We start from the raw sequence: 27,104 nt of genomic DNA, 5'->3' as shown, positions 1-27,104 counted from the left end.
TTTTATTTTTATTTATATTTTTTATTATATTTCTATATTTTATTGTTGAATTTTTTAAATACACAAGTTGTCTGCAGTAACAAAAAAAAATAGCTACACTGTCATTTGAATCACAAAAGCTTTAACTTTGAAGAAATAGGGATCACTGTTAGGATAAATAGGCATGACAGTCTGTCTCAATCGAAAGGGCAATATGACTTTTTACAAAAAAGACTTAATAAGGCAGCACTATAAAGTTAATTTTGAAGAAAAAGCGATCACTCAGGATAAATCAGTATTTTAGTTTGTTTAAATGGAAAGGGTAGTAGGACCGAACACAAAAAAAAAACAATCAGGGACCCAAATAAAATTTAGTTTGAAATTAAACTAAAAAGATGCACCGTGTGATAAAAAATTACAGATATTAAGAGAAATTGTTTTTTTTTTAATTTTTAGGATATGTATTTTTGGGACATACTGCATCAGGCCGAAACCCGGTAACGGGTTGTTATGGTTAAATAAGTAAATATGTAAGAATATATAGGTATTACAATACATGAAAACCCTTTTGGCAAGATAAGTTACATGCTATCTAGTCTGGCGGTATCGCCATGGACAAATTTTTGTTTTGTTATTTCTATCACAATATTTATTACATAAAATTAAAGCATATAATACTTAGAAAGAAAGCTTTTATCTTTTATCGCTCTAGGTGTAAACTATTATATAAATCTTGTAAACTATAGTCAAATAAATCATCATTATCATCAGTTCCTTTCACTTCTAAGAGAACAAGATGCAAAATATATATAAATATAATCAAGAAAAACTGCAACGAAACAATTATGACCTAGGTATTTATTGAGATTTAGAAAAAAAAATATAATAAGTTAAACTTTCAATTTATAGTCTATTTTAAGTTACCGATCACTGCCGGTAAAATCACACATTTGTTAATCTTAGCGATTGTAAAGCTAATAAAAAATTAATAAAAATAATTATCAAAGAGATATTATACATATAATACATGGCAACTCTTTATGACAGGATTGCCATGTAATAACTTGTATGTATTCTTGGCAGGCAGGATCGTCCATGAATCAATAAACAACATGCATGGATAGGTAGTCATGAGTTCAGAATATTTTCACTACAGATGACAAAGTAAAAACAATAATTTACAATCATATTTAAAAAGCCCATATACCCTCGTTGACTTACATAAACTTTTGCGAGCCAATAATGAAACAAAGATTAAATGTTCTAAAGACTAGTATGAATGTAATAACTTAAAGGTTCATCAAGAACAAAATTCCGCTAAAATTGTCACACTACTGTGTATATCGTACTATACTTTTTATACTATACTTTTTAGTTTAAACGTTAGTTAGACATAATAATGTGAAAAGTTTTCTTCCTTTATTTTATCAAAACCTCTGTATCTCATACAAATGATTAATTTTGAACTATATATACAAATGTCTACGATTATTAATCTTTAAACGAAATCTTGTAGAATATTTGAAAGAAATCAATTTTTGGCTATATGACAAAAATTTTTTGTGTATTTTTCAATTGGAAAAATATTATCAATGCAAAAATATGTATGTTCAAAAAACTGTAATAAAAATAAAAAATAAATAAAAATGCTTGTAGGAAAAGGCATTAATCATTTAATCCCCGGGCGACAAGGCGCACACGCAATTAGCCTTTTTAAATATGGAACAGATACAAGATGCGATTTGTACGCACGGACACGTAGTACATTATTTATTATATATAATACATAAAATAATTTTGCTTAGAAAATAGATTTAAAAAATGAATATTTCCTGAATTGCGCAAAATATTTTATAATCTATAAAATAGTTCTTTAAACTGTCAAATGGAGAAGTATATGGGTGCCAGACGTATATTTTTGCACCACACTATACATATCTTTGAGTTCAAAAGTTTTATATTTTTACTTAATTTTTTTTTTTTTTTGGCACGCGAACTTTTTTCTTAACTTGTCTCTATTTGTTGCAACTATTTGCAAATAATATTTTTTATCTTTTTTTTTTGTCAGTGTAAGTAATTATTTGTTTTTTTCGCGTCTAACTGAAGGACCTTCTTAAATTGTTATCAATCATGTAGCGACGCCATCAAGAATGCCGTAAACTAATCCGAAATACGAAAACAAAAATGTAAGATCTTATGAACATTCTTTTTAAATTAACAAAAAATTTATTTTTGTATCTATGACGTACGAGGGGGCAAAGCAAAATTATGTTGCATAATACTTTCTCGTATTGGGAAATCAATGAAACAAATTTGAACTACAATAGAAGAAGATTTTCTAAAATTTTAATATAATTTTCTTTCAAATAAATAACTTATAAAAAGTTATTTAGTATAATTATAAATTTTTACATTTTATAATGGGCCAATACGCTTAAGTGTATACTTAGAATTGTCGGTATAACCTAACCTAACCTACATCCATTGATAATGGAAGTAAGGTACAAATAACTAGCATGTGTAAATCTTCAAGTCACGCCAAATTGGAGAATGGAGTCGTTTAATTTGTAGAGTTTAGAGTTTAAATAAAGCGCTATGTACGATATATCTGTTATGGTCACAATGCTTCTTGTACTTGGGTAATGATAATAACACTATGTATATGACAGCAGTTTATTTCATTTCGAAAAAAAATATTATTTTTTAAATAAAATATCGCTAATATTTAAATATATAAATAAATAATAAATACAACTTACCGCAACACATTCACATTTTATGCAGTACATAACTCCGAACGGTGGCCCCAAATCCGCATACCAGGTTGAACCGAGTTCTCGTAATGTTTTACCAAATTGACATTCAGATACTGTAAAAACAAAAAATAAATTTCAATAAATATTTTATTATTAATAATATTCATATAAATTACAATAACAAGAACTGCAATATTATAAAATAAAAATAATAAATATTTTATACTTAATAATATTTAATATAACTAAGGGTAGCCGTTAGATTTTTTACGTCCAAGCGTATAATATGGGTGTTAAAATTTGTAAAAAAATAGTTTTTAAAATTCCAACTATTCAGTACGGTTTTAGAAAAAATACAGGCTTACTTTTAATTTGTTTCAATGGAATCTCATAGATAATAATTTCTAACAAAGCTAAAAATAAAATAATATATTAAAATACTTTCCTTATGCAAACATTTGTTTGACGATGTTTATTTTATTGTTAACACATTTCGATAATAAATATAATATTTTTTAAAATTATAGTTAATTGAGAAAATCGATTTTAAAATAAACAAAACATCACAAGAAAATTGCAAATAAATTAATAAAAATAAAATGAAATGTGTTTCAAATTTTATTTGCCTTGAAAAATTAATTGAAACATTTTTCCGCATGATTTCATATTTGCAATTTAAGTTTAAAAATAAATTCTGTAAAATGTTTATTTAAAAAATAATGAGCAGATACATTAGTTGATGAGAAAGTAAATTTAGGATTCCATAAAAGTATGAAAAAAATTTATTTTATTTTATTTAGTTTATAAATAAAACTATATTTTAAACTATTATTGCCGCCATTGCGCTTCCAAGCCAATTTAACATATTGAATTTATATATATAATAGAAAAATATAGGTGGGAGTGTATAGTGAGAATCATTTAAGGGGTGGGAGTATTGAAAACTAATTCAAAGGTCATATTAAAAGATATAATTGAAAAACATTAATTCTATTTAGAATAAAATGCTTCGAAATAACCATTTTGTATTGTATCTATTGTATTTATTAACACAACAAGTGTAATAAATTAAGTCTATGTTGGGTTTGTATGTTAACAGACCCGACTATGGTTCAAATTTGACATGTTCAAATTTCTGACATTTGCAAATCGAAAGGTATATACGGGCAAATAAACCAATAGATGTTTCCAAAGGCCGCTGATGTTGAAAATTTAACGGTTTGCGAAATAGTCGTATGATCAGCTCAATAATTTATTTAATAAAAAATTAAAAAATATTTTATATTTAAATATATATTCTCTGTATTACACCCTCTCTTCTATTCGAAATAAATTTTTTCTCATGAGGTATAAAATTGCCAATTAAAATAATATTGCAAAATAAATCAAAATAATATCTTCTAAATTATAAAATATTTATATAAGCAATATATATAATATATATCCTGAACTTATATATATTATCGTTTAATATTCTATTATGAAGTAAAATTTTTTTATATATCCCCTACTATAACTGCTGTCTTCAATGTAGTTTTTAATTAGCCACTGATGATCAAGAAATCTAAATAAATTTTTAACTTAAAAATAAACTCAAAATCAAAAATCAATCGTTTGGAAAAATTATATCGCTTTTATGGCTGTTGTAGTCGTTCGACTGGCGCCAATTTAATTGCAAAAAAAAAATTTAAAAATTATACAAAAAAAAATGTGTTCATTTAGCAAAATTAAGCATAAATTGTTGAAAATTTTATAGTAAAAAAATCTTATCTGCGATAAAATAAGGTTAATTGCCACACTTATAAACGATAGAAGTAGTTAGAGTAGTTAATTTTACTCGTAATTACAGCGAAAATGTATGTTTCTGGGGTAAATGGAAAAAAACTTTAAAGTTTAATTAAGTGCTATAGCAATTTAAAAAACATTACATTCATTTCTATTCGTTTTAATTATTATATAAAATTTATTAAGTGCGAATAAATTATTTACAATTTTTTTTTGATATACTCGTACTCAAATAAAACATTAAGGCATTAAATTGATAAATAGAATTATTTTTATTTTAATTTGAACTTAATTAAGTATATATAATATTTATTAGTAAATTAGTAAATTATTTCTTCACAAAATAAACTGTACAGCTATTTCAACTATAAAGTATAATAAAAGGGGTATTCACAAAACTATAATTTTCTCCATCTATAAAAATGTGAAAAAAAACCCACATCAAACCACATAAAAATATATTTAAACTGATCATGTAGAGCGCCCTATGGTAGTCATTTAAATTGTTTAGTAGCCCACACACATTCGGAGAATTCTTCACATTCACATTTCACACTATAAATGTACTACAAAGCACATGCCAACAGTGATTCAATGGATTTTCTTGAACCAGCACTTTCAGCTGAAATTACACCGTCGAACCCAATAGAAAGAGAATCAAACTAATCAACTATAAAAATCTTTAATTGTTGCATTTAAGCTGGAAAATATACTCAGATGTACTCCGATAATACGTGGTATATCGAAAATCTAAACAAAATTTAATAGCAAATCGAATTCACATGTGTGTATGGAAGAAACTGAAGCCCCCCTTTGAGGTGACAACAAAACAATAAAAATTGAAAATGAACTCATTAATTTCATAGAATTTTCGAATCTACAAAAAACGAAAAAAAACACGATAAGATCAATCAATTCCATTGAAAAGATTTTGAATCAAATTGTGATTGCGGCGTTGATTGTGGATTGTAAAAGGCAGTGTCGGTGGGAATGTTAGCGCTGCTATTTTTGTGGTTTTCAATGGATTATTTTTACAAAATAAATGTGCTTAATCTACAGGTTTGAGTATATACATATAGAATATAATTTACTCATAATGTAACTGATAACGTAATTTTTTCAATTTTTTTTCGATACTATTTTATAAGCATTTATAATTACATATTTGAGTTTTTTTTTTAAATCAAAATTTATTTAATGTATATGAAACCTCATTCAAATTAAATAAATTCATCTTTAGACAAAATAAATCCATCTTTTAATTGATTAGACCTATTTTAAAATTGTATAAAATCAAATCATTTATGATTTTATAGCTATAACTCAGCTTTGTCCTTCTTTTTCCTTTTGTTTTAAACAGATTTTTTTATGTATTAGAATTTTTAGATAAAATTTAAGGCAAATCCTAAGTAAATAGTTGATTGAATCGATTATTTATACACCCTGTCACAAAAAAGTGAAAGCAGGACAGTACAGAACACGAACAAATACTGATATTCTCTTATTTCTATAAGATCAGAGTTGGGAAGCCCAAATTAAATCTCAGAGAAACAGATGTATCGATCATGTAACACAATGAATACTCCTACTACTGGTAAGAGTGGTAATTGTGTTAAAGAAATGAACACGTAAAACTATTAGGGTGCATCCCACTAATTAAGGATGACTTGGAATTCATACTTTGACACTAACTGGAAATAACCACAAGGATTGGAGAACCGTTATAAATAAATTTAATTTATTTATTACGGCAATAAAAAAATAGAATAATATAGGTTTAATAGGATCAGAAGATTAGAAATACTGCATTATTTTTAAACAAAAAAAAAAGGGATTTGAAGGATTTATATTGAATTGTACAGTATTAAATATAATGTGAATAATAAAGTGCAGACGAATAATAAAGATAAAGATAACCAAAGAATTATAGCTGTAATTTATATGATATAATCGTTAAACGTTCTATATGTGTTATTTATACTAAGTGACAAATTATTTAATTGACAAACTGCATTCTGGTTCTATATAAGCAGCATGTTTTTAATACTAAAATCAATATTGATTTAAATTTTTACTTAAAAGCACATATATAAAAAAAACAATTACTATTTACTTATATTGAAACAACAATTGTGTGACTGCATTGATTGCAGACACAAAGGCCACCAAATAGTTTCTCACTTCTATATGCTTGTGCGGTGGATGAAAAGATTTTACCAAAATTCCAGAAATTTTTCTCCATCACAGCCAGAACATAAAAAACTGAAGTACTTTGGAGTGCGTTTCACGCTGCGAGATATGTCAGCGGGTAGATAATAGGTAATCTTGTTCGGGATGGAATAAAAATCAATTGATTGATCTAATGAATGATATGTCGAAGTAATATAAACAGACAAAATAGTTGAAATATATTTTCAATGAATTCTTAAACTGTGCTCTTCACCTCTCTCGACCTGATTTCATACATAGAAATGTTTTATTACGTGCATTGAAGTATTGTTCCGTTGAAGTGTAAAAAATTAGAGAACATAAATAATTTTTCTTACATGTCAATTGCAGGCTGAAAAACCTAAAAATATTTAAAAAGTAAACAATGTTAAGTGAAAAATTAAGGTGAGAAAATCCTAACTCATGCGATGAATAACATAAATTATACAATGCCAAATAAATGATAAATTTAATGAATTTTTGTAAGAAGCTATATAATTTTTTATACCGGAAACTTTTTGTATAATTTTGTAGATTGTATTCTATTTTAGGAGTAAAATTTTTTATTCTATTTTAAAAATACTTGTATCATCATTTTTAATAAGCTAACCACTATATTTCTTTTATTTTAATGTGGCTGAATATATAGTTACTTCCATGTCCCGATTTTATAGTCTATTGAATACAGTACTTTAATGCATAGAATATAAATTGGATAAACTTTATCGTCTATTGGCAGTAAAAATATATTTGTGAGAGTTAATGGTTTCTCTTGTTAAGACATTATTATTTAAAAATCATCGTTATTGAAGGATTTTCGCTTAGAAGGATTTCGTTAAGACTTTAGAATAATTAGCATAGACATGAGCTATGAGTAACCTTAATAAAAATAATACAGTGGTGACATATCACATGGTTGCAAATTCACAAATTTGTTTTTTTATACAGCAAAGACATATGGGCCATCACACGGTTATATCGATCAGTATCGTGTGACAGTTATTGACACACTTAAATTTTTATTCTTACTATTATCTATGATATCTAATTATAATGCAAAATGAATATCTTTTGCATTATAAAACATTGCTTATGTTCTTAAATATTCTTTCTTCTTTTGTTAAGAAAAAGAATGAAAAACTCCCACTTTATTATTTTATTATCAGTTTTATGAACAGTTTCGCTATGGCATATTAAAATGATTTATTTTAAAAAGAATTTTTATTATAAATTTTATGATCGAAATCCGCATATATGGCGCCAGCAAATGTCACCAGCACAACAATTTTTTCTCAATAATAATTAAAATAATTATGAAAAGAAAAATACAAATAAAGAAATAAGTTATACTGCTTCTCTTTAAGTGCTTAAATCAATAAAAATTCAAATTCAAATTATCATTAAAAAATTAACTAATAAAAATTCATATACATTTTCAACAAATATATAGAAATATATTTATGTACAGTATATTTAAAATCAAATTTTTTTTAATAGCTTTTTAATAATATTTTTTAAATGCATGCAATATTTTTGCGTTAAGGAGATACATAAATAATAGAATTGTTTTTTTTTTGTTCGCTTTTTTGTTTTGTTTTGTAATTTGAATTTGGTTAATCTCTTCAATTCACTGTGTATACAATTTGTTTAAAAGAAATGAAATACATTTATTAAATTCAATTTTGTTTGCATAAAAAAGCGATAATTTTTTTTGACGCCGCCAAAAATAAAAAAAAAAATTTCAAAAAACCATGAAATAAAATAAAATTAAAGCAAAGTTTATTTGACTTCGGCTTTGAGTGATCTTTGCTTAAAAAAGAAAATGTTTAAAACAAGAAAACGGCTACTTAATAATGGCACGAATAAAAGACATTTGGATTTGCATAATTTTAAAATGCAAAGCACAAAGCTTTAAATAAAATTAGACAAGAGAAAAAGAAATACATATCGAAAAAAAAAATAATAATATAAGTAAAAAATTACACGCAAAAAAGACATTTAAAAAAATTTAAAAAAAAGTATGCAGCATAAAAGAAAATTTTAACTGCAAAAAAAATATAATGAAACATAAAAATAATACACACGTTATTTTAAAATTTTTCAAACATTATTTTTTAAATTTTTTTATTTATATTTTATTTATTTTTAATTATTATTTATTGCTTTATCTTAATTTTCTGTTATTTTATGCATTATTGTTCTTATTTTTTATGTTTAATAAAGTATTTGTTTAACTTTAATTTTTATTATATTTTGTTTGTTAATTCTTTTTCGATTTTGATTAATTTTTTTACTCTATCTTTATTTTATTCTTAAAATTGAAAAAAAATTTATTTGCTATTTTAATTTTTTATTTTAATTATTTTTAATGATTATTTTATTTTTTAATATTAATAATAACATTTATTATATTCTGTATTATTTTTAAATTATTTTTAATATAAATTTTTGTTTAATTTTTATTTTTATTATTTTTTTAGTTTTAAGTTTTTTTTAAATTTATATATATTCTTTACTATTTTTATATTATTTATAAAATAATCTATTATAGAAAATATTCACGTATTATTTCAATTTTTTCTTCTTTTATTTGCTTGAGTTTTTGTGTTTTATTTTATTTTCTTGTAATTAGTATTTTTTACAAAATTATAAAAGAATTTAAAGTTTAATTCTTTTCTGTTATTATATTCCTTATTATTTTTATTTTGAAATTTAATATAAATTTTTGTTTAACTACCTATGTTTACTATTTCTTTAATTTTTTTCAAAATCAATTTTTTTCTGTTATAATATTCTTAATTAGTTTTATTTTATTTTTTTAATATAAATTTCGTTTTAATTTTTATTATTTTTTAAATTTAATTTTTTGTATTCCTAAAAGTTTTTTTTATTATATTCATTAATATTATTAACTTAATTATTTTATATTAATTTGGTTTTAATTTTTTTTAAATTATTATTTTAACTTTAATTTTTTTTTAAATCCAAGTTTTTTCTTTTTTTTTTTAAATTTAATTTTTTGTATTCTTAAGAGTTTTTTTTATTATATTCATTAATATTATTAACTTAATTATTTTATATTTATTTCGTTTTAATTTTTATTATTGTTTTAATTTTTTTTTTTTTTTTAAATCCAAGTTTTTTCTTTTATTATATACTTTATTGTTTTTATTTTCGTTTTAAAATTCAAATTTATTTTATATTTTTTTTACTTTATTTAAATTTTAATTTAACTGCTAATTTTTCTCAAATTGAATTAAGGAATTTAGTTTGATTTGCTCAAAGCACAGGCTTGAGTTGCACGTTTAATCAGTAATCACTCAGCATGAGTACTCGGTCATCACTGACAAACACACACATATACACACACACTGACACAGTGGCGTACACAAATGCTGTGCAATTATTTGCTTCAATTTGAGTCGCGCGTAAAGTGATTTATTTTATCAGTGCCAATTCATTATCAACAATTTTTTTCTTTTATTATTATTTTTTTCTTTTTCAAGCGTTTTCATAATAATAAATTATTCTTGCAGTTACCTCTCTGCAGCGCTCTGGTTACTCTTAATTCGTCGTCATTATAAACGCTTGTTACTTAAGTGTGTTTTTATTTAATTTTTTTTATTATTGGGTTGTGTTTTTATTTAAATTTTTTTTCTCTGCCTTAATTATTTTAGTTTTTTAGTGATTATTTAAAAGCATTTTGGCGCCAGTTTTATTTGCGTGCGAATATTATTATTTTTTTTTCTTGCTTTAAACTAAACAACATAATTTGCTACTCGGCTGCGAACTACTTAAAAATTACAAAGTCAAAAAATTTACATACGAGTATATACCATATACATTCCTCTATACATTATATGTATGTATTTATGTGTATACATATATGTATATACAAAAGCAGTTTTATATTTATGTTAAAATTTAAATGAAACTAAGTCGGACAAAAATTTTAAATATGTTCAAGTTAAAAAGTTATTTTTGTCAATATACTTATAGATACATTTTTAGTATTCACTTCAATTAATAAAAAAAATTAAAAAAACATTTATTCATAAACAGATTGTTAAAGCGGTATTAATTTAGAAATTAGAATAATAAATGGTTTATAGTCTAGATTAGACAATAATGTTAGCAAAAATTATCACATTTGTTAATAAAAACGATAATGTTCTACATTAATTGACTTAATTGATTACAAAAAATAAGTAAATTCATGAGATCTGCATAGTGGTTGCGCCCACAAATAGTCTAATGTAGCCGATATAAAATATACAGGTCTTATTTTATTAAGAAATAAGATCAAATTAAGTCTCTGTAGCTCATTTTAACTAGTTCCTGTTGTCCGATCTCCAATTCTGGTACTTACAACAGAGCAAAGCTTTTGGCGATTGTATACGTCTTACTTTGGTTGTTAGTTTAATAAGAACGTTGATCAATTTTGGCTAGTTTACGATGAAGCCGAGTATTTGCTGATTAAATGCTACATTTTCCTTTCGTTTTCAGTGACTAAAAGTTAAGTAAGAAAATTGATCCGCCTCTTGAGATCAGCCTCTTTGTAGTTCACTACTGCTAGTTCACGCTCTCCAATCTTCAGTAGCAGAACACATGATAGGACATGGAAATTTGACAAATTTGACAAATTTTCACGTGTTTTTCAGAGACTGTAATTTCTACTATTAGACGCTATCCCGTCAACAATTTCCGAACCCATGACGGACTTCGGGATTAACGCCTATATCGTTCGAATTATAAGTGTTAGATTTGTATTGATGGTAAAAATTTTGTGAAATTAAAGTGTTAATATATTTTTTTGGTTTGAAAACTGTTTTAAAATTAATTAATGATATTTTATCAAATTGTATTAAATAGTTTTTTTTTAGTTTGTAAGCCTTTTTATTATAAGCTTAAGAACATAGTGAATTAAAAATTTTTTCCTTTTCCTTCCTGTTTTTACAATATATGAAGTACAATTGTGTAAATCAATAATCAAAATCCTAGACTCATTGGAGTTTTTACAAGTCTAATCCGGATTCAACAACAACAACAGTATTAGTGTTGGTTTCACTTCTCTTTAGTGGTTTCACTTCTTTAGTGATAATCCTGAAGATCTCGAGTTTGTTGGTTTTTCATTTTTATAAATTGAAAAGTGGAAGAAAATTTGATCTTTCAACAACTTTGAACTATTAAAACCTCAATAACTTTAATAACTTTAAACCTGTTCGGTAAAATTATGATGGTTTATACATCATACATCAGGCTTAAGTTTATTATACAATATTCAATTTATTATTGATTTGTTATTCTACTTTAGTTACTTTAGAGGTTAAGTGTATATAAATCTAGTTTCATATAATTTATAACTAGTAACTTTGAATTTGTGAAAAAATTTTATTTTATTTCATTTGATAATATATTCCTTTAATTAAGAGCATTGGTTTTAATGACTAAGCATGTGATATCTTTAAGTTTAAGAAAAGTTTTATTTGATTTAATAAAATATTCCTTTAATTAATTAATTTTGAGTTGAATAAATAAACGCCTGATCAATTCAAAACTGGTTGTATTGAATTTAAAATTTGTTAAATTTAATTCAAACGTTTGACAGATATAATAATGGTCTTTACTGAAATACATGTTACTCATACGCTATGAGGACTTATAAGCATCAAAAAAAACTTCATCAACATTAACTGCAGAGTGTGGCTTTTTATACACTCTTAATAAGATTTCTGAAAACAATATTAAATACTTTATTTATCTATTATTTGATCGTTATATACAATATATAGTAAAATAAAAGACAAAGTCGAAATAGTAGTCAAAATATTGAAAAAAGAGCAATTGGTGAATTGTTTAAATAACACAACTTTCAAATTACTTTTAAATATTATACTTTATATTTATTTTGTGTATTCTTTAAATAAAATTAATTCTTTAAATTGACCAATTAGCAAGTTTAACAACAAAATAAGCAAAATAAGAACAATAAATAAAAAATTTTTATCATTAAAACATTAAACTATAAAAATACCAATTATAATTGTGTTTTTAATTAAAAGTATAGTCTAAAGCCTAAGAAAATTTAGATTTAAATAAATAACCAAAAGATATTTAATAAAATATATAAGAAAAAATTAAAGTCAAATAAGGTGAAGAAAGTATTTTTAATTATTATTTAAAATTATTTTATAAAAATAAAATATAACATTTATTTTTAGTAGTTTAACATATCCACCGAACTGATCTGAAGAAGGTGCACAGAGGCTTCTGGAGAGTAAGTAAGTGAGTTCAATACATAGTATAAAATATGTAAATAATTTTTTCAATTACTCTAATATAACACTTCAAATTATATTATAAAATAAATTAAGAAATAACATAGTAAATATTAAAATAGATAATTTTAAATAAACATCTGTTATAACTTTAGCACTTCAACGCTACACAATACACTTATCATACTAAATTAAATAGTAAAACAAGTTATATATCAATATTTACTAATGTTTATTTATTTAATTTATTTCCTTATTTAATATCAATTAAATATATTTATTAATTATTAACAACAATGTTATTAATAATATACATAGAACAACAACAATAAATTTCACAAAAAAAAAAAAAAACACTATAACAATAAATTCAACAGATGCCATAAAATGCCTATTATCAATGTGTAAACAATATTTTGAGTAATAATAATAACAGCAGAAGCAAACAACAATAACAACAAATTAAATTAAAAAAAATAATACTAAATATCGCTATAAATCGCTATAAATAACTAACCGCAAAGAAAGCAATTATTAAAATTAGAAATTATAAAATCTAAACACATTTGATAGCTTCAAAAAAAAGTATTAAAACAGAATTTATTTGTTAATGTTTATTAAATTTAATAATAAAATTCGTAGCAACTTCATACTCGAACTAATAAAAATGCATATATGTTTTTTATTGTAAAGGAACCCAGTAGTAATAAAATATATAACAGAATAAAAATAAAATAATATAAAAATAGTAGAGAGAAGGAAACCAAAAATTGTTTATTGTATGAATTAATTAAAAACATGACTAAATGACTAATTCACAAGTATAGACAACAGCTACTAGTCAGCAGTTAAGTAATGCACAGTGTTCCACTAGTACTTAATATTTCCCTAATTCAACGATTGGCATATCTCCAATGACATCTAAAGTTTTTTTATTATAAAAAATAATTTACTTACTTATTATAATAAATGCCTGTTTTAATATTTGTTTTCAAACCCTTCATATCCTATTTCTAAAACTAAACCTTTCTCAATTTACTACTGGGGCATATTTTATCTTACACCGCAAACTATTTTATTAATTAATTTACATAAATAACGTATGTAGTATAGTAATAAACACATTTGTAGCTCATAAGTAATATAATTTTTTTTTATTTTTTTTATTTAAAATTTTTTTTTGTTATATTATTGCTTCTAAAAACATTGTTGTTCTTCTTAACGGTTTTTTTATGTTAATTCGTACTTAATTAAAATTTAATTTTCTCAAATTTATTATATACTCATTTTCTCATTTAAAATATTATTAATAGTTTGTTTTGTTTTCAATGTGTCTATTTATAAACAACATTTCAATTGGTTTTTGTTATTAATGTTTATGTAAATTTATTTTACTTGTTTTTATTTTTATTTATATTTCAGTTCATTCATTTAATTATCATTGTTTTATTTATATTTCTTATTTTCTATCTACTATACGTAGATAATAATAGGCAAAATGAAAAAAAAAGTGCAAAATATTAAAAGAAAAAAAAAATTAAATATTTTTATATTTAAATGATTTTGCATTCATTTAGTAAGACCACACGTTGTTTTATTTATTTTTTTTTTTCATTTTTATTTTTATTTCTTGATTAAATTTTATAAATTGCGTTTCATTTGAAATTTTTAGTTTTGTGACTTTTTCATTACTCGTTACTTGTGATAAATGCAGTTTCAGTCCTCGTATAAATGCATAATCTCACCAATTTTCTTGATATGATAAAGTGTATGTATTGCAGATAGTAGAATTTCAATTTTTAAAAATAAATATAGAATAATATTTAGAAATTATTTCATTTATTGTTTATTTTCTTTTCTTTTTACTTTGTTCCATATAGAAATCTTGTCTTGAGTATATGTACAAGACAGAGCAGTGCGTCTGTTATTATTCAGTATTTAAAAGAACTAGATTATTGGGTTGTAACGTCCTTAGTATGCACAGTATGTTCACATACTATTTTACGCAATGTTCGTAGATTCTTTAAGAAAACGAAGATATAAGAAGTAAACAATGTATAAGTTATTTCTTTACCCATTATTCTTAGATTCATTATAAAAACTATGATATTCGAGGTATAAATATTTAAGTTTTTACATTACTCGATCTTCTTAGAATCACTAAGTAAATTAAGAAACTGAAAATAGTGTAAGAAACTTTCTATTAAAATTATGCTCTAGTCTTCCATTTTCAGGTTTTGGCTTAGTAAGTCGACTGAGTGCTTTGCTTTTATCCTGACCTCAACTCAATAATAAAAAAAAATACATTTGGAAAATGTGAAAATGGTTTCGATTTTCCTTCCTCTTCTTTAAATTTAAATCTTTTTTTACTTTCAGAGTTTGGCTTGGTCATGTCGTGTGAATGGAAAAAAGTACTCCAGCTAAAAAGGTGTTTAATTCGGTACCCGTTGGTTGACAACGTGGTAGAGAACACCCGCATCTTTGGTGAAAGAAGTAGATAACCAACAATATACAAGTACTCAGTACTACCAACCATCTACTAGTTGTGCTGGCTGGCGGGGGCTGTTGCACGCGGTAGTGGATGACTTACATCTATAATGGCCAACTAAGTTAGTTAGCCATTAGTTATATTTTTAGGCTTTGACATGGTCAATTAACATAAAGTGTTTTGTTGAGGGTTATTCTGCCCACAACTTATGAAAGAAAAAAGCTTTTGGTAAATATTAAAGTATTTTCACAATAATAAAAAAATATTATCCAATGATAATATTTTTTTTTTTCATTTAACATTATATATAATAGTTATCTTTTATCTTTTTCTTATCATTTAACTATCATTTTAAAAATGTTGTTTTATTTCTTTTTTTTATGGATGTAACTGCCTTATAAAATATTTAAATAACAGCTACGCCTTCAATTTCCATATCTCCTTGTACTTTTACTACTTCCCACGCCCTTTTCTCTCCTTACAACACTAAACAATTTCAAAAACAAAAAAAAAATTAAGGTCATCGACCGTGATTTTCTTGCGCTTTATTTATTTTCTTTATAAATAATTTTATTTTTTCAATACAATTCATTTTTTTTGTTTTTGTTTCACATTTTTGTTATTCCACATTACCTTCAAAATGTTTATTTTTATTTTGGTTTTGCAATTCACAATTTGTTTATGTTTTTTTTAAATTTTTTGTGTTTGTTTTTTAATTTTTTTTTTTGCTATTTTCATTGAATGTTAACGTTTATGATAAAGCTGTTTACAGAAATGCAACAGCTACTTTGCTTACACTGTTAACACTCACTGTTGTTGTTGCTGTTATTATTGCTGGTATTATTGCTGCTATTATTATTACTACTGCTGTTCTGTTCAGTTTTATGTTTGCGTTTTTGTTTGTTTGTTTGTTTTTATAACGCTTTCCGGTATGGAAAGAAATTAGCTTATATGTGCATTTTTATTGAATTTCTGTTGCTGTTTTTGTATTTGCAAATAAAAAACTCTTTTTTTTTTTGTTCGTTTTCTGCGATACCTGAGAATTAAAACTAACAAAATCCGGAAGTTATAAGTTAAGAGTAAACAAATCTTTGCTATTTTGTGTTATTTCTTGTTTGATCTACTTTGCATATCAATCAAAAATTAATTTTTTTTTAAAACTAATTTCATTTAAAATTAAATGTTATAACTATTATTATAACAAAGTTATATTACAACTTTTTTTTTGAAATACCTGAAAGGGAAAAGATTTTCTTAAGCTAACTTTTATTCAGTTTAGGTAATTATGTTTATTTTTTAACTATATCAACAAAGCTTAATTCAAATAAACGTGGTACTGAGTTTATGACAATACTAAGAGGGCATATGCTTTAATATAATATTTTTACTTCATAATATGATAACATACAGTTAAACTTACTTTTATGTTTCTCTATTTTTTCTCATTTATTCATTAGAAATCATATATTACATTATTATAATTAATTAAATCTGAAATTTATATATATATCTTACGCACGAAGCTTTTTATATCTTTCTTTCGCCCTTGTCACTTCACTTGCATGCTTCCTCCTATCCCAGTAAAACACCTTATCACATTAGTGATGCCATATTCGTTACGAACATTGATTTTATATCGTAACACTAACATAATCCGAACCTCTATAACTCGAATTTTCTATAACTCAAACTAAATGGAGTCCAATAGGGTTTAGAGAGCAAGTTACATACAATTCTTTAATTCGAAGTCTCTATAAGTCGAGTCTTTTCTTTACAAAATGATACTTCAAGTTATGAAAGTTTGACTGTATTTAATAAAAATATTAATTTATGGAGTGCTATTTTAATCTTCAAATTTTATATAAAATTAATTATCATTTAATTAAATTAAAGAACTCAATATATTTTTTTTTTCACTCAATAATTATTAAAAAAAAATTTCAAAGAACGATAAGTTCATATTATATTCATGTGGAGTACTGCTTTGACCATCAAACGTCGTTGACTTTAAGTTGGCAACACTTAACACAGCGCAGAAGGCAATAAGCTTAAAAATATATGCACACATTAAATTAAGTGGACAGCCTTATGCTAGTGTGATTTTATGGGCGGCTTAAACCTTGTTATGTGGTTAAATGCCAATGCATAAATATAGCGATAACAAAAAACAACAACAAGAATATCAAAGCGAATAATAACAACAACAATAACAGCAACAAAAACACTGCAAGAACTAAAGTACGTTAACAACTCAACTGAACTGTTGCTGCGCAGCTTTAGCATGCAAAAAAATACAAGAATAGCAGAGCAAAAAAAAAAAATTAAGTGAACCTCTTTTTTCATATGAGCCCTGTCCTTCCATTTGCCGCCAACAAACTATAATCATGTGGCAGTCATCATAAAGCCAACAATATATGCGTCTTGCTGCAGTGAATATGATATTTAAAGCAATCACAGCAACAACAGCAGCAGCAGTGGCGTCAACTGCATTATTGGCAGTACTTAATAAAGGCGGATAGACGCATCATAGCAGCTTATAAGTTATGACGTTTTTCTTTTTGTTTTGCATACTTATATGCGTTTGCCCTTACCTTTACGTGGGCTTATTAATTATTAAATGCTGACAACAGAAATTGAGAAAAATGAACTACTCGAACTTAAGCTATTGCAAAAACAAAAAAGCAATAAAAAATCAACATTAGTAACACCTTTTTCACTTGCACTTAAGAGTGGAGTGTAGTGTGAGTGCATCTCTGGTGTGTGTCTAGTGTCATTATTAACTGAAACATCATTATGAGTTCCATCATTGACAGTTAAAAAAATTATTAATAATAAATACTTTATGAATATTGGCATATATATTTTACTTTAAGTGTGTGGATTTTCGCACTTTTGCTGCACAATTAAATGACCTACACTACTTCTATGAGAATTGTCGGTGCATTACATGTTGCTAACCCAGCAGGAAATTTAATCCTCTATGTAGTTCGCAATTTTTTTTTTGTTTACTTGAAATCGTTTTAAAGTAAATAATAAATAATATTTTTTCATAAAATATATCGTTTATAATTAAAGATCATCAAATTCAGTATTATATATTAAAAATTCTGGGGTCTTAAATTGAAATTTAGAATAAGAATTGACATTTAAAATTTACAAATACTATATTTTGATGTAGATTTGCATGTACTGTAATTAAATATTGCACAATATGGTTTATTGAAAAGTAAACACAATATAAACAATTTTTAAACCTTTATAGTACCCCGGTGCTTCATTCTGAAGGTCTACTAGTCACACTAGCATAAAAAATTTCCATGATTGCACAATAATGTACTCTGATATGTGGTTAAGACTTGCTGATAGGTTAGTAGCACTGGTATACATAGAGTGTTATTTTGCTTTATAGTACCACAGTGCTTCATTCTGGAGATCTACTAGTCAGACTAGGGCTTGTTCACCAGATAAGCCCTGGTTATTATTTAGAGTTCCTTTAAAATAATTTACAAATCATTATATATTTCATTATAGTATGTTTATATAAAATAATTTGTAATAAAATGTTATTAGTCTTTAAGATTCTAAAACTAATTGTTAGACTGAAATTTAAAGCGATTCAATAAAGACTTATTGTTAAATAAAAAAAAAACAAATATGACTGTGTACAAAGTAAAGTATTATCTAAATCACTCCCAAAATATGGACTGGGATACTATATCTATAGGCTTGTTGAAGTACATAAACAAAAAATTTATTTCCTTCTATAGTACACAAAAAATGTGATGTTAAATAGCTTTGGCAGCGTTGTGATTTGCGTTGAGCACAAATATTTCAGCGGAAAAAGAGTAATAAATAAAAAAATTCATAATAAAAAGGGAAACTTAAGCCGGACAAAAATAGATGTGCAAAAACAAAAATAATAAACTAAAATAAAATAAAATATATCCACACGCCGTTCTTGATAGGATTTAGCTGTTGCGCTAAGACGTGCCATAGTTGAGACTTAATTCAACTAACTTTAATAAAGGAAAAAAAAAATAATAATAATAAATAAATAAAAAATTGGCAATAAGTATAACGACATCAGTAAGCCACAGTCAAGCGGACACTGCTTAACATTTAAACGTGTGAGGTAGAATAACAACTTCAGACAACAACTCTACTCTACTCCACTTAAAGCGAACACCACGAAAGCTATAGCGGCCGTAGAGGCCGTAACTGCAATGACTATGCACATGTCATGTTGCCGGTTAATCGTCAGTGTACTCGCACTCGTAGACGTATAACTGCTGGCCAGCAGTTTACGTCGTTACATTGACTGCGTATACGCACTGTAAATCGTCATAAGCTGACATTTTCAATTAATACACAATAAATAAGCGGCGGCAGAGTATCGGCCCACAATTTTCTAAAAAGAGTTTTATGTTGACGTAGTGGCTGACAAAGCCTACCCAAGTGCTGATATAAAGTAAAATTTTAATTAAAAAAATCTTTTTTATTATTATTATGATTATTATTATTATTATTATAATAATAAATAATAATAATAAAATTGCATTTAGCATTTAGAAATGATCAGAAGAAAAAGAAAACCATGTATATGTTTAAGGCATAGTAATTTCCTATGAAATGTGTAGTATATTTTATATTTAATTTATATAGTATATATGCATTTAATTTAGAAAATCAAATCTGCTTAACAGTGTGGAAATGTTTAACGTCTAATGTCTAGACTCTAGACGTACAACTTATTTAGTGCGAATTAAAAAAAAAAAAAACAATATTAAAGAAAAATATAAAAAAACACTTGTACAATTTTATAAATAAATAAGCTTAATTCAAATTAACTAGAAATTATATTGTCGCGTGTTATGTGCTGTATTGTACAATATTTTTTTTTTACCGCTTAGCAGCAAAATCGTTCCAAATATGTCGTCATTACCGTACGACAAAAATTAGTACTTCAAACTTATGAGGAGTATGCTAATAATTTCGCTGTTAATTCTCAAACTTTTTATAATTTTTTTCGAAATCTTTTCTTTATATTTTTAAATATTGCATATTTTATTTTTAGTTAAATTTGATGAACAGAAAAAAAAAAACAAAATTTGTAAAAAATCTTTTTTTAGCATCCGAAACTCAATTAAATTTTTGCACATCATAAAATCATAAAGTGCGTCACGTAAAACATTCTGCCACATTGCCTTTACGTTCTGCTGCAGTGCATATCTCGCTGTTAGCCAAAGGAAAAATTTTGGCAACCGACGCAGCACTAAACGAGTGAAAAGTTCAAAAAAAAAAACTCTTGCTTCAATATAATTAAAACATTCGAGTGATTATACACATTTTTAGAAATTTATGTTTTTTTATACTTTTACTTAATAAAATTTTATTTTACTCTTTTAAAGTGTATAATTCCTTAAAAAAGATTTTTATAAATAATTTTTTTGGCATACATTGGTGTTCAGGAAGGTTTTAGCCTTCCACACAATAAAATATACTTCATTCGCTTCGATAAATAGTCTACATATTATAACACGTTTACACCATCGCAATTAATTCGAGAAATGCACAACAATAAGTGTCCTGTTTTATACAAAAAGCCTAATAAATTGTGAAGGAAAATCGTCTTGTCACTCTATGAGTTCTTTTAAGATCATCACTCTTTTCATTACTGTTTATATAGTATAAAACGAATATACCTGAAAAATCCAAACATCCTATCATTATGTGTGGATGAATACCCTGGTAATACTTTTTTCTTGCATGTGAACAACAGGAGCATAAAAATGAACTAACAATACGAAAAACCATTTTCAGATATCCGGAAGATAACCATTTGGGTCACTAGATAAAGGAAATTTAACCTAAAGTTTTATAATTGGCTTATGGTCTACAATAAATCCATAGAATTGCAAGAAACTCTATTGAATCGGAAGAGAAAGTAAAGCTTGTAGGTTTCACCGAAATTAAACAATTAAAATCGAAGAAACACATAAGGCTATAAAAAGCTGTTAATCTACAGTGCCTTAACATTATTTTGGGTGCTTCTATAGAAGATGCTAAGCATATATAACAAAGAACAACATACTAATCTATAAACAAGCTATAAAACCCAAATTATATACGGACGTATATTTAATATATTTTATATTTTTAATGGAAATAATTAAATTAAATTTTTAAATAAAAATTTTATATTTAGAATTTTTAAACAATCTAATTTTATATCCACTATTTTTTGTTTAATTTTCTCTATATATGTATATATAACATTTCAATATTTTTTATTTTTATTTTATTATTTTATTTACATATGTGTTTTATTTGAAATACAAACATTAGTGCTGTTTGCTCATTTGCAACTAAATTTGCTGCAATTATAAAGTGCATTGACTTGTGATGCATTGCCGCCCCTCACAATTTCCCGAGTATTCGCACATAAAAACTTATCAAGCATCGATAGTAAAAATTCGTATGAACGACAACGAAAATAGTGCAAAGATATTTTTGTTAATTTGAACTTTTTTTTTTTTGCTTTACTATAAGCAAAAATCTTTTTTCCAGTACAAAAAATATTGAAAAAATTCTTTGAAAATTTGGTTGAATAAAAAGGGGAAAATGTGTTGTGTGTGTGTGGAAGGAGGATTGTTATGATAGTTTGTAGTTTCCAGATAGTTTCTCATATATGAATGTTGTTTTTTTTTCATTTTTTTTTATTCAAAAAACTATTTTTTTTAATCTCGTCGGTGTCTGTTGCTATAAATGACTATATTAAATTTTTGTTTTTAATAATATCTTCATTTCAGATACTTATGGCTATATTTTTGGAACTATTATTTACATTTATGTCTATACATAAGTCTTTGTGGATTTTCAAATTTGAATATATACTACTTTCTGTAAAATAAGGAAATAACTAGAATACTGGACAATTGAATGATCACAACATATTCTATTTATCAAATAATAGACGATTTTAGGTGATGGATTATAGAATCGAGTACGATATTTGAAGCTGTCGTGCAGAATTTTTATTATTATAATAAACTTAATACCGTAGATAATAAAAAAAATCAAATTAAATATTTTACATATTATATTAAAAATAATTCAATTAATAATAATAAAAATACAGTTATTATTCCCCTTATTTTCTATTTTTCTCTATTTTTATACTATGAAAACATGTATAAAAAATTATAAATAAAATGAATACCATGATAATATAAGAAAAATAAATTAAATATTTTTTATATTAATAATAATAATAGTAAAGTCCACTTTTCCTATTTTCAATTTTCTATGAAATCATGTTTAAAAAATTAGCCAAAATTATAAATTGAATTAATACCATAGATTATATCAAAAATAGTAAATTAAATATTTTATATATTACATTAATAATAGTTAAATTAATAGTAATAAAGGTAAGATTATTATTTCCCGTATTTTCAATTTTTTTCTTTTTTTTTGGCTATGAAAACGTTGAAAAAAATTAGTAAAAATTATAAATAAAATTACATATTATATATTCAACCTGAATTTGAATTTAAATAAGTTTATGTTTTTAATTTTCTGTTATAAATTATTAAAATTTATTTCGCATATATTTTGTTAAAATTTTTATGTAAAAATATATTTATTTCTTTTTTCATACTATTAAGCTTAAATATATTTAAAATTTTTAAATATATTTAAATTTATATTAAAATTAATTTATTTTTCATTTTATTATTTTTATGATAATAGCTAACAAGTTACTAAGCAGAAATTATTATAGCTTTTAAGTTTGTCTAAATTATGATAGTTTTAATCTTCAAGCATTCAGATAATTTGACTTTGGTCAATAGTTTCTTCCACCAAATATAAACCACTTCAAACAGTACCGCTTCCAAACAGAATTTCTGACTCATTGACGCCAAAATAATATATCTCATACTTGTTTAAATGTATGTATATATGTATAATCAGACATATATATGTGTTTAATTTCTGTATCTGCTACTTATTAGTGCCCCAATGATCGTTTTAAATTTTAATTTTGGCGCCCAATTGCCGCCAATATTAAAAGCAAAATAAAAAAATTAAAAAAAAAAACAGGAAAATGTAGAAAACATTGGAAAAAATATATGTATAGAAAAAAAAAATTAAAGCAGAGATAAAAACAAACGCGAAATTAATTAAAATTAAATTGCTTAGGTCAGCTTAAATGTAATTAATCGTTCAAAATAATTACCACAAAAGTTAAAGCTCACAGCAAAATTTTATTTTTGAAAACATTTTGAAGAAAACAAAAAATGCAGAAAATATTTCTGAAACTAAATCAAGTAGCTCAACATTTGCCACTTGCTATTTGTAGTATACTTCAGTCATATATATATACATATAAACAATATAACATAATATATATATACATATATAAAAATAAATTTAAAGCAATATTTAAGCGTTAATTGAATGCCGCTAGCGGGCAAAGTTATAGATTTTGTTATATATCTTAAGTCTTAACAGCTTTGGCTTGTGTAATTCTTTAAAAATATCCAAATGGTGTATATATTATAAATAATTATATTTTTTTTTTATTTTCTACTAGCTCCTGCTGCCAACTTTAATTAATTGTATTTAGTCTTTAATGTTTTCTTTTTTGTTTAATTTTTTGCAAAAGGCAAAGTTTCAAAATAAGAAAGAAGAATTGTTTAGATTTTTTAGCAAGTGTTGTACAAATGGTTAATGTGTGTTCTGTAACGCCCACAAAATTATATTTAAAAAAAAAAATATTTAAAAATTAATATTTAAAAAAAAAAACAATATAAAAAAAATATTTTATATATAAAATATATATAAAAAAAATATGTTTAAAAAAAAACTCACTTTAAACACAAAATTTATTGATTCGTTTAAATAAAAAAATATTACTATAATTTTTACTCATTTAAAAATGTGGATAATTTATGCAGACAGCAGATGGACATGTGTCCTTTTAACAAAGTTAAAAAAATTGAGATAAAAAATGTATTTTTTTTACAGTTCTGTATGAATTTGTACTTTGAACTAAAAAAAATATATTCGCTATTTTGTATGATAAATATAATATGTAAAAAAAGCATATTTAAATAATATAATGATGTACAGTGGTATTTATTATTATATTCTATAAATCAAATTGATCCGCTACAGGTAATATTCAGAAGAATCCTTAACAACCTTAAGTTGCCAGGTCAACAGATTCTAAGTGAGTTTATCAATTCCACTGACTGCCACAGTTAATAAAGTTAACTATTGAAAATAACTTTCTGCATTGTCTTATGAATTTATATACATATTAATTACGAAGTAAATCTTGCTATTCTACTCATGTCTGTATTTAGTGCTCAACTTTGTCCAAATTTTAGAAAAAAATTTAAAAGGATATAAGAAGTGAATAAAAAACATATAAATGTGCTAGCTGACTGCACTAAAAATACTAAATAAATATGAGAAAAGGTTTCTAAGATATTTAAATAATCCGGAATTCAAATTTCTTGTGATCGCAATAAATCTAAAGAAGTCAGAGAATAATATATGAAACAGCTGCAAATATTGGATGCTTCAGAGTTATTATCTGAAGCAACTAGTATTTAAGTATGGACGGTACGAATCTTATAAAAAATTTATGATGAATATTTGACAGCATTCGACAGCACTAAATCCTATAAAAAATTTATGATAAATATTTGACAGTATTCGAAAAAGAAAAATAAAAATTTATTTATAATGAATAAACTTTTGTAGTTAACATTTTTTTTTCGTTATAAAACTATTATAAAACTAAACTACATATAATCATTACCGTTTTTAATTTTTTAAAGTTAAAAACTATTAACGATATATATTTTTTTTTTTAACAACAATAAAATATTTGACCTGTAAAACACTATATTACTAAAGGAAAAACTATGAAGTTTTGTTTACCAAAAAAATATTAGAAATATATGAAAAAAAATATAAAAATTTATAAGTCCTTATATAAAAATTAAAGGAATATTATAAAAATAATTGTTTTAGTGTTTTATATATATAATTTTATTTAAAATTTTAATTTAGTAAAATAAAAAGCAAAGTTTAAAGTCACAAAAAATATTTTTTTCTTGTTTTTTTAAACAACCTTTTTTTAAAAACATTATTTTATTTCTTCTTTACTTCTCTTCTTTGTTGGTATATTTAACTTCTAATTTGAATATTCCTAATTAATTGCTATGATAAAAATAACTTCGTTGGCTATATATAGTATTTCGACTAATTAATTTTAATTTTTGAAAGCTAAAATTAAATCAACCTGCCACTTCCGCTGATTGTGTAAACAAATTATTAATTAATTTATTTTTTTAAAAAAATAAAATTTTTTTTTTAATTTTTTCGTGTTTTTTCTTTGTTTTTGTATCTTCTTCTACTTTTTGAACTTTTCGTATAGATTTCTTGACTGCAGCTGCATTCGCACTTACTTCATCGGTAAGTAAATTTGTAAAGTACAAGTATATAAATTTTATTTTATTTTTTTTATATTTATTTTTGAATGAACATAATAAATAATGAATTTTCAAAATATGTAAACAATTCTCGAACCGCATTAAAATGCAAATAAATCATAAACAAATCGATCACATATCATTTGTGGCGTTGATAAATTTGACAGTTTGAAGTGTGCAACTGTCAATCAGTCAAGCCAAATTGGTTTTGACGCTGAGCTCGTTAAATTGTTACTTGAGGTAGTACATTTACTACTACATTTTTTGTTTGGGGTGCTCTAAAATAATTATTTATAACTTGTTAAATTAATAATAATAATACAAAAAAAAAAAAACAAAAATGAATAAATATGTTAAATAAATATTTGTAAACACTTTTATAAATGTTGTTTGATATCTTTTCAAAAGATGTTTGAAGTTTAAAGTTTAAAGCACAGCACAGTCAAGTCAAGTCAAGTTGTCGCTCAAATTTGACAAATTTTTTTTTCTTGACTTGGCGCTGCTCTTAAAAGACAACGTTGTCAACAAAGACATTGCGACATATGTCGTATATATTTCAAAAATTTTTATATAATATATAGATATACATATGAATTTCATATGATTTTTTTTAATCAAATTATTTGATTGCATGAGCTTCCTTCATTTTTATACATTTAACAAATATTTATTTACGGCAATTAAACTAAATACTCATGGAAAGTAAATAATTGCATATTAAGCCAAATAATTCATATCAAGATTGTGGTATGTAGTTTTAAGTTGATTTACGATAGGCTCCAGAAGTAGAGAAGTCTACTTCAAAAACAAAAATTGCCGACAAAATTTTAATGTAAACATCATTCGAAATTTTTTAAGATAATTGAACTCTTAGCTGCGTAGGGAATGGGGCAACCGCGTGATGGCACAAATGACCACAAGCTAAATATTTTTTTCTTTGATTTTATTTTATTTTTTTTGTTGTAGATACAATTTAGTATTCTATATATATATATATTTAAAATAAATATTAACTCTTATGTATGTTTTTGGTTTTATGGCAAATACGTGGAAAAAGTCTAAAAGTGAAAAATGTTAAATGAGGAACACACGCTTTTGAATG

At 24.5% G+C, this 27,104-nt stretch overlaps 1 protein-coding gene across 1 annotated transcript in view; it reads right to left on the bottom strand.

The window, feature by feature from the left end:
- Positions 1-27,104, bottom strand: part of LOC119670943 (dorsal-ventral patterning protein Sog) — a 68,898-nt gene that overhangs the window by 21,398 nt on the left and 20,396 nt on the right. The window contains exon 2 of the mRNA XM_038081400.1: positions 2,739-2,848. Coding sequence (XP_037937328.1) covers positions 2,739-2,848 — 110 coding nt within the window. The remainder of the gene's footprint in view (positions 1-2,738; positions 2,849-27,104) is intronic.

The sequence above is a fragment of the Teleopsis dalmanni genome, chromosome 1 (assembly GCF_002237135.1).
Source record: "Teleopsis dalmanni isolate 2A chromosome 1, ASM223713v2, whole genome shotgun sequence".
In the NCBI taxonomy this organism is placed as follows: Eukaryota; Metazoa; Arthropoda; class Insecta; order Diptera; family Diopsidae; genus Teleopsis; species Teleopsis dalmanni.
Note: the sequence above shows the minus strand (reverse complement) of the source record. Positions and strands in the feature narration are given on the sequence as shown.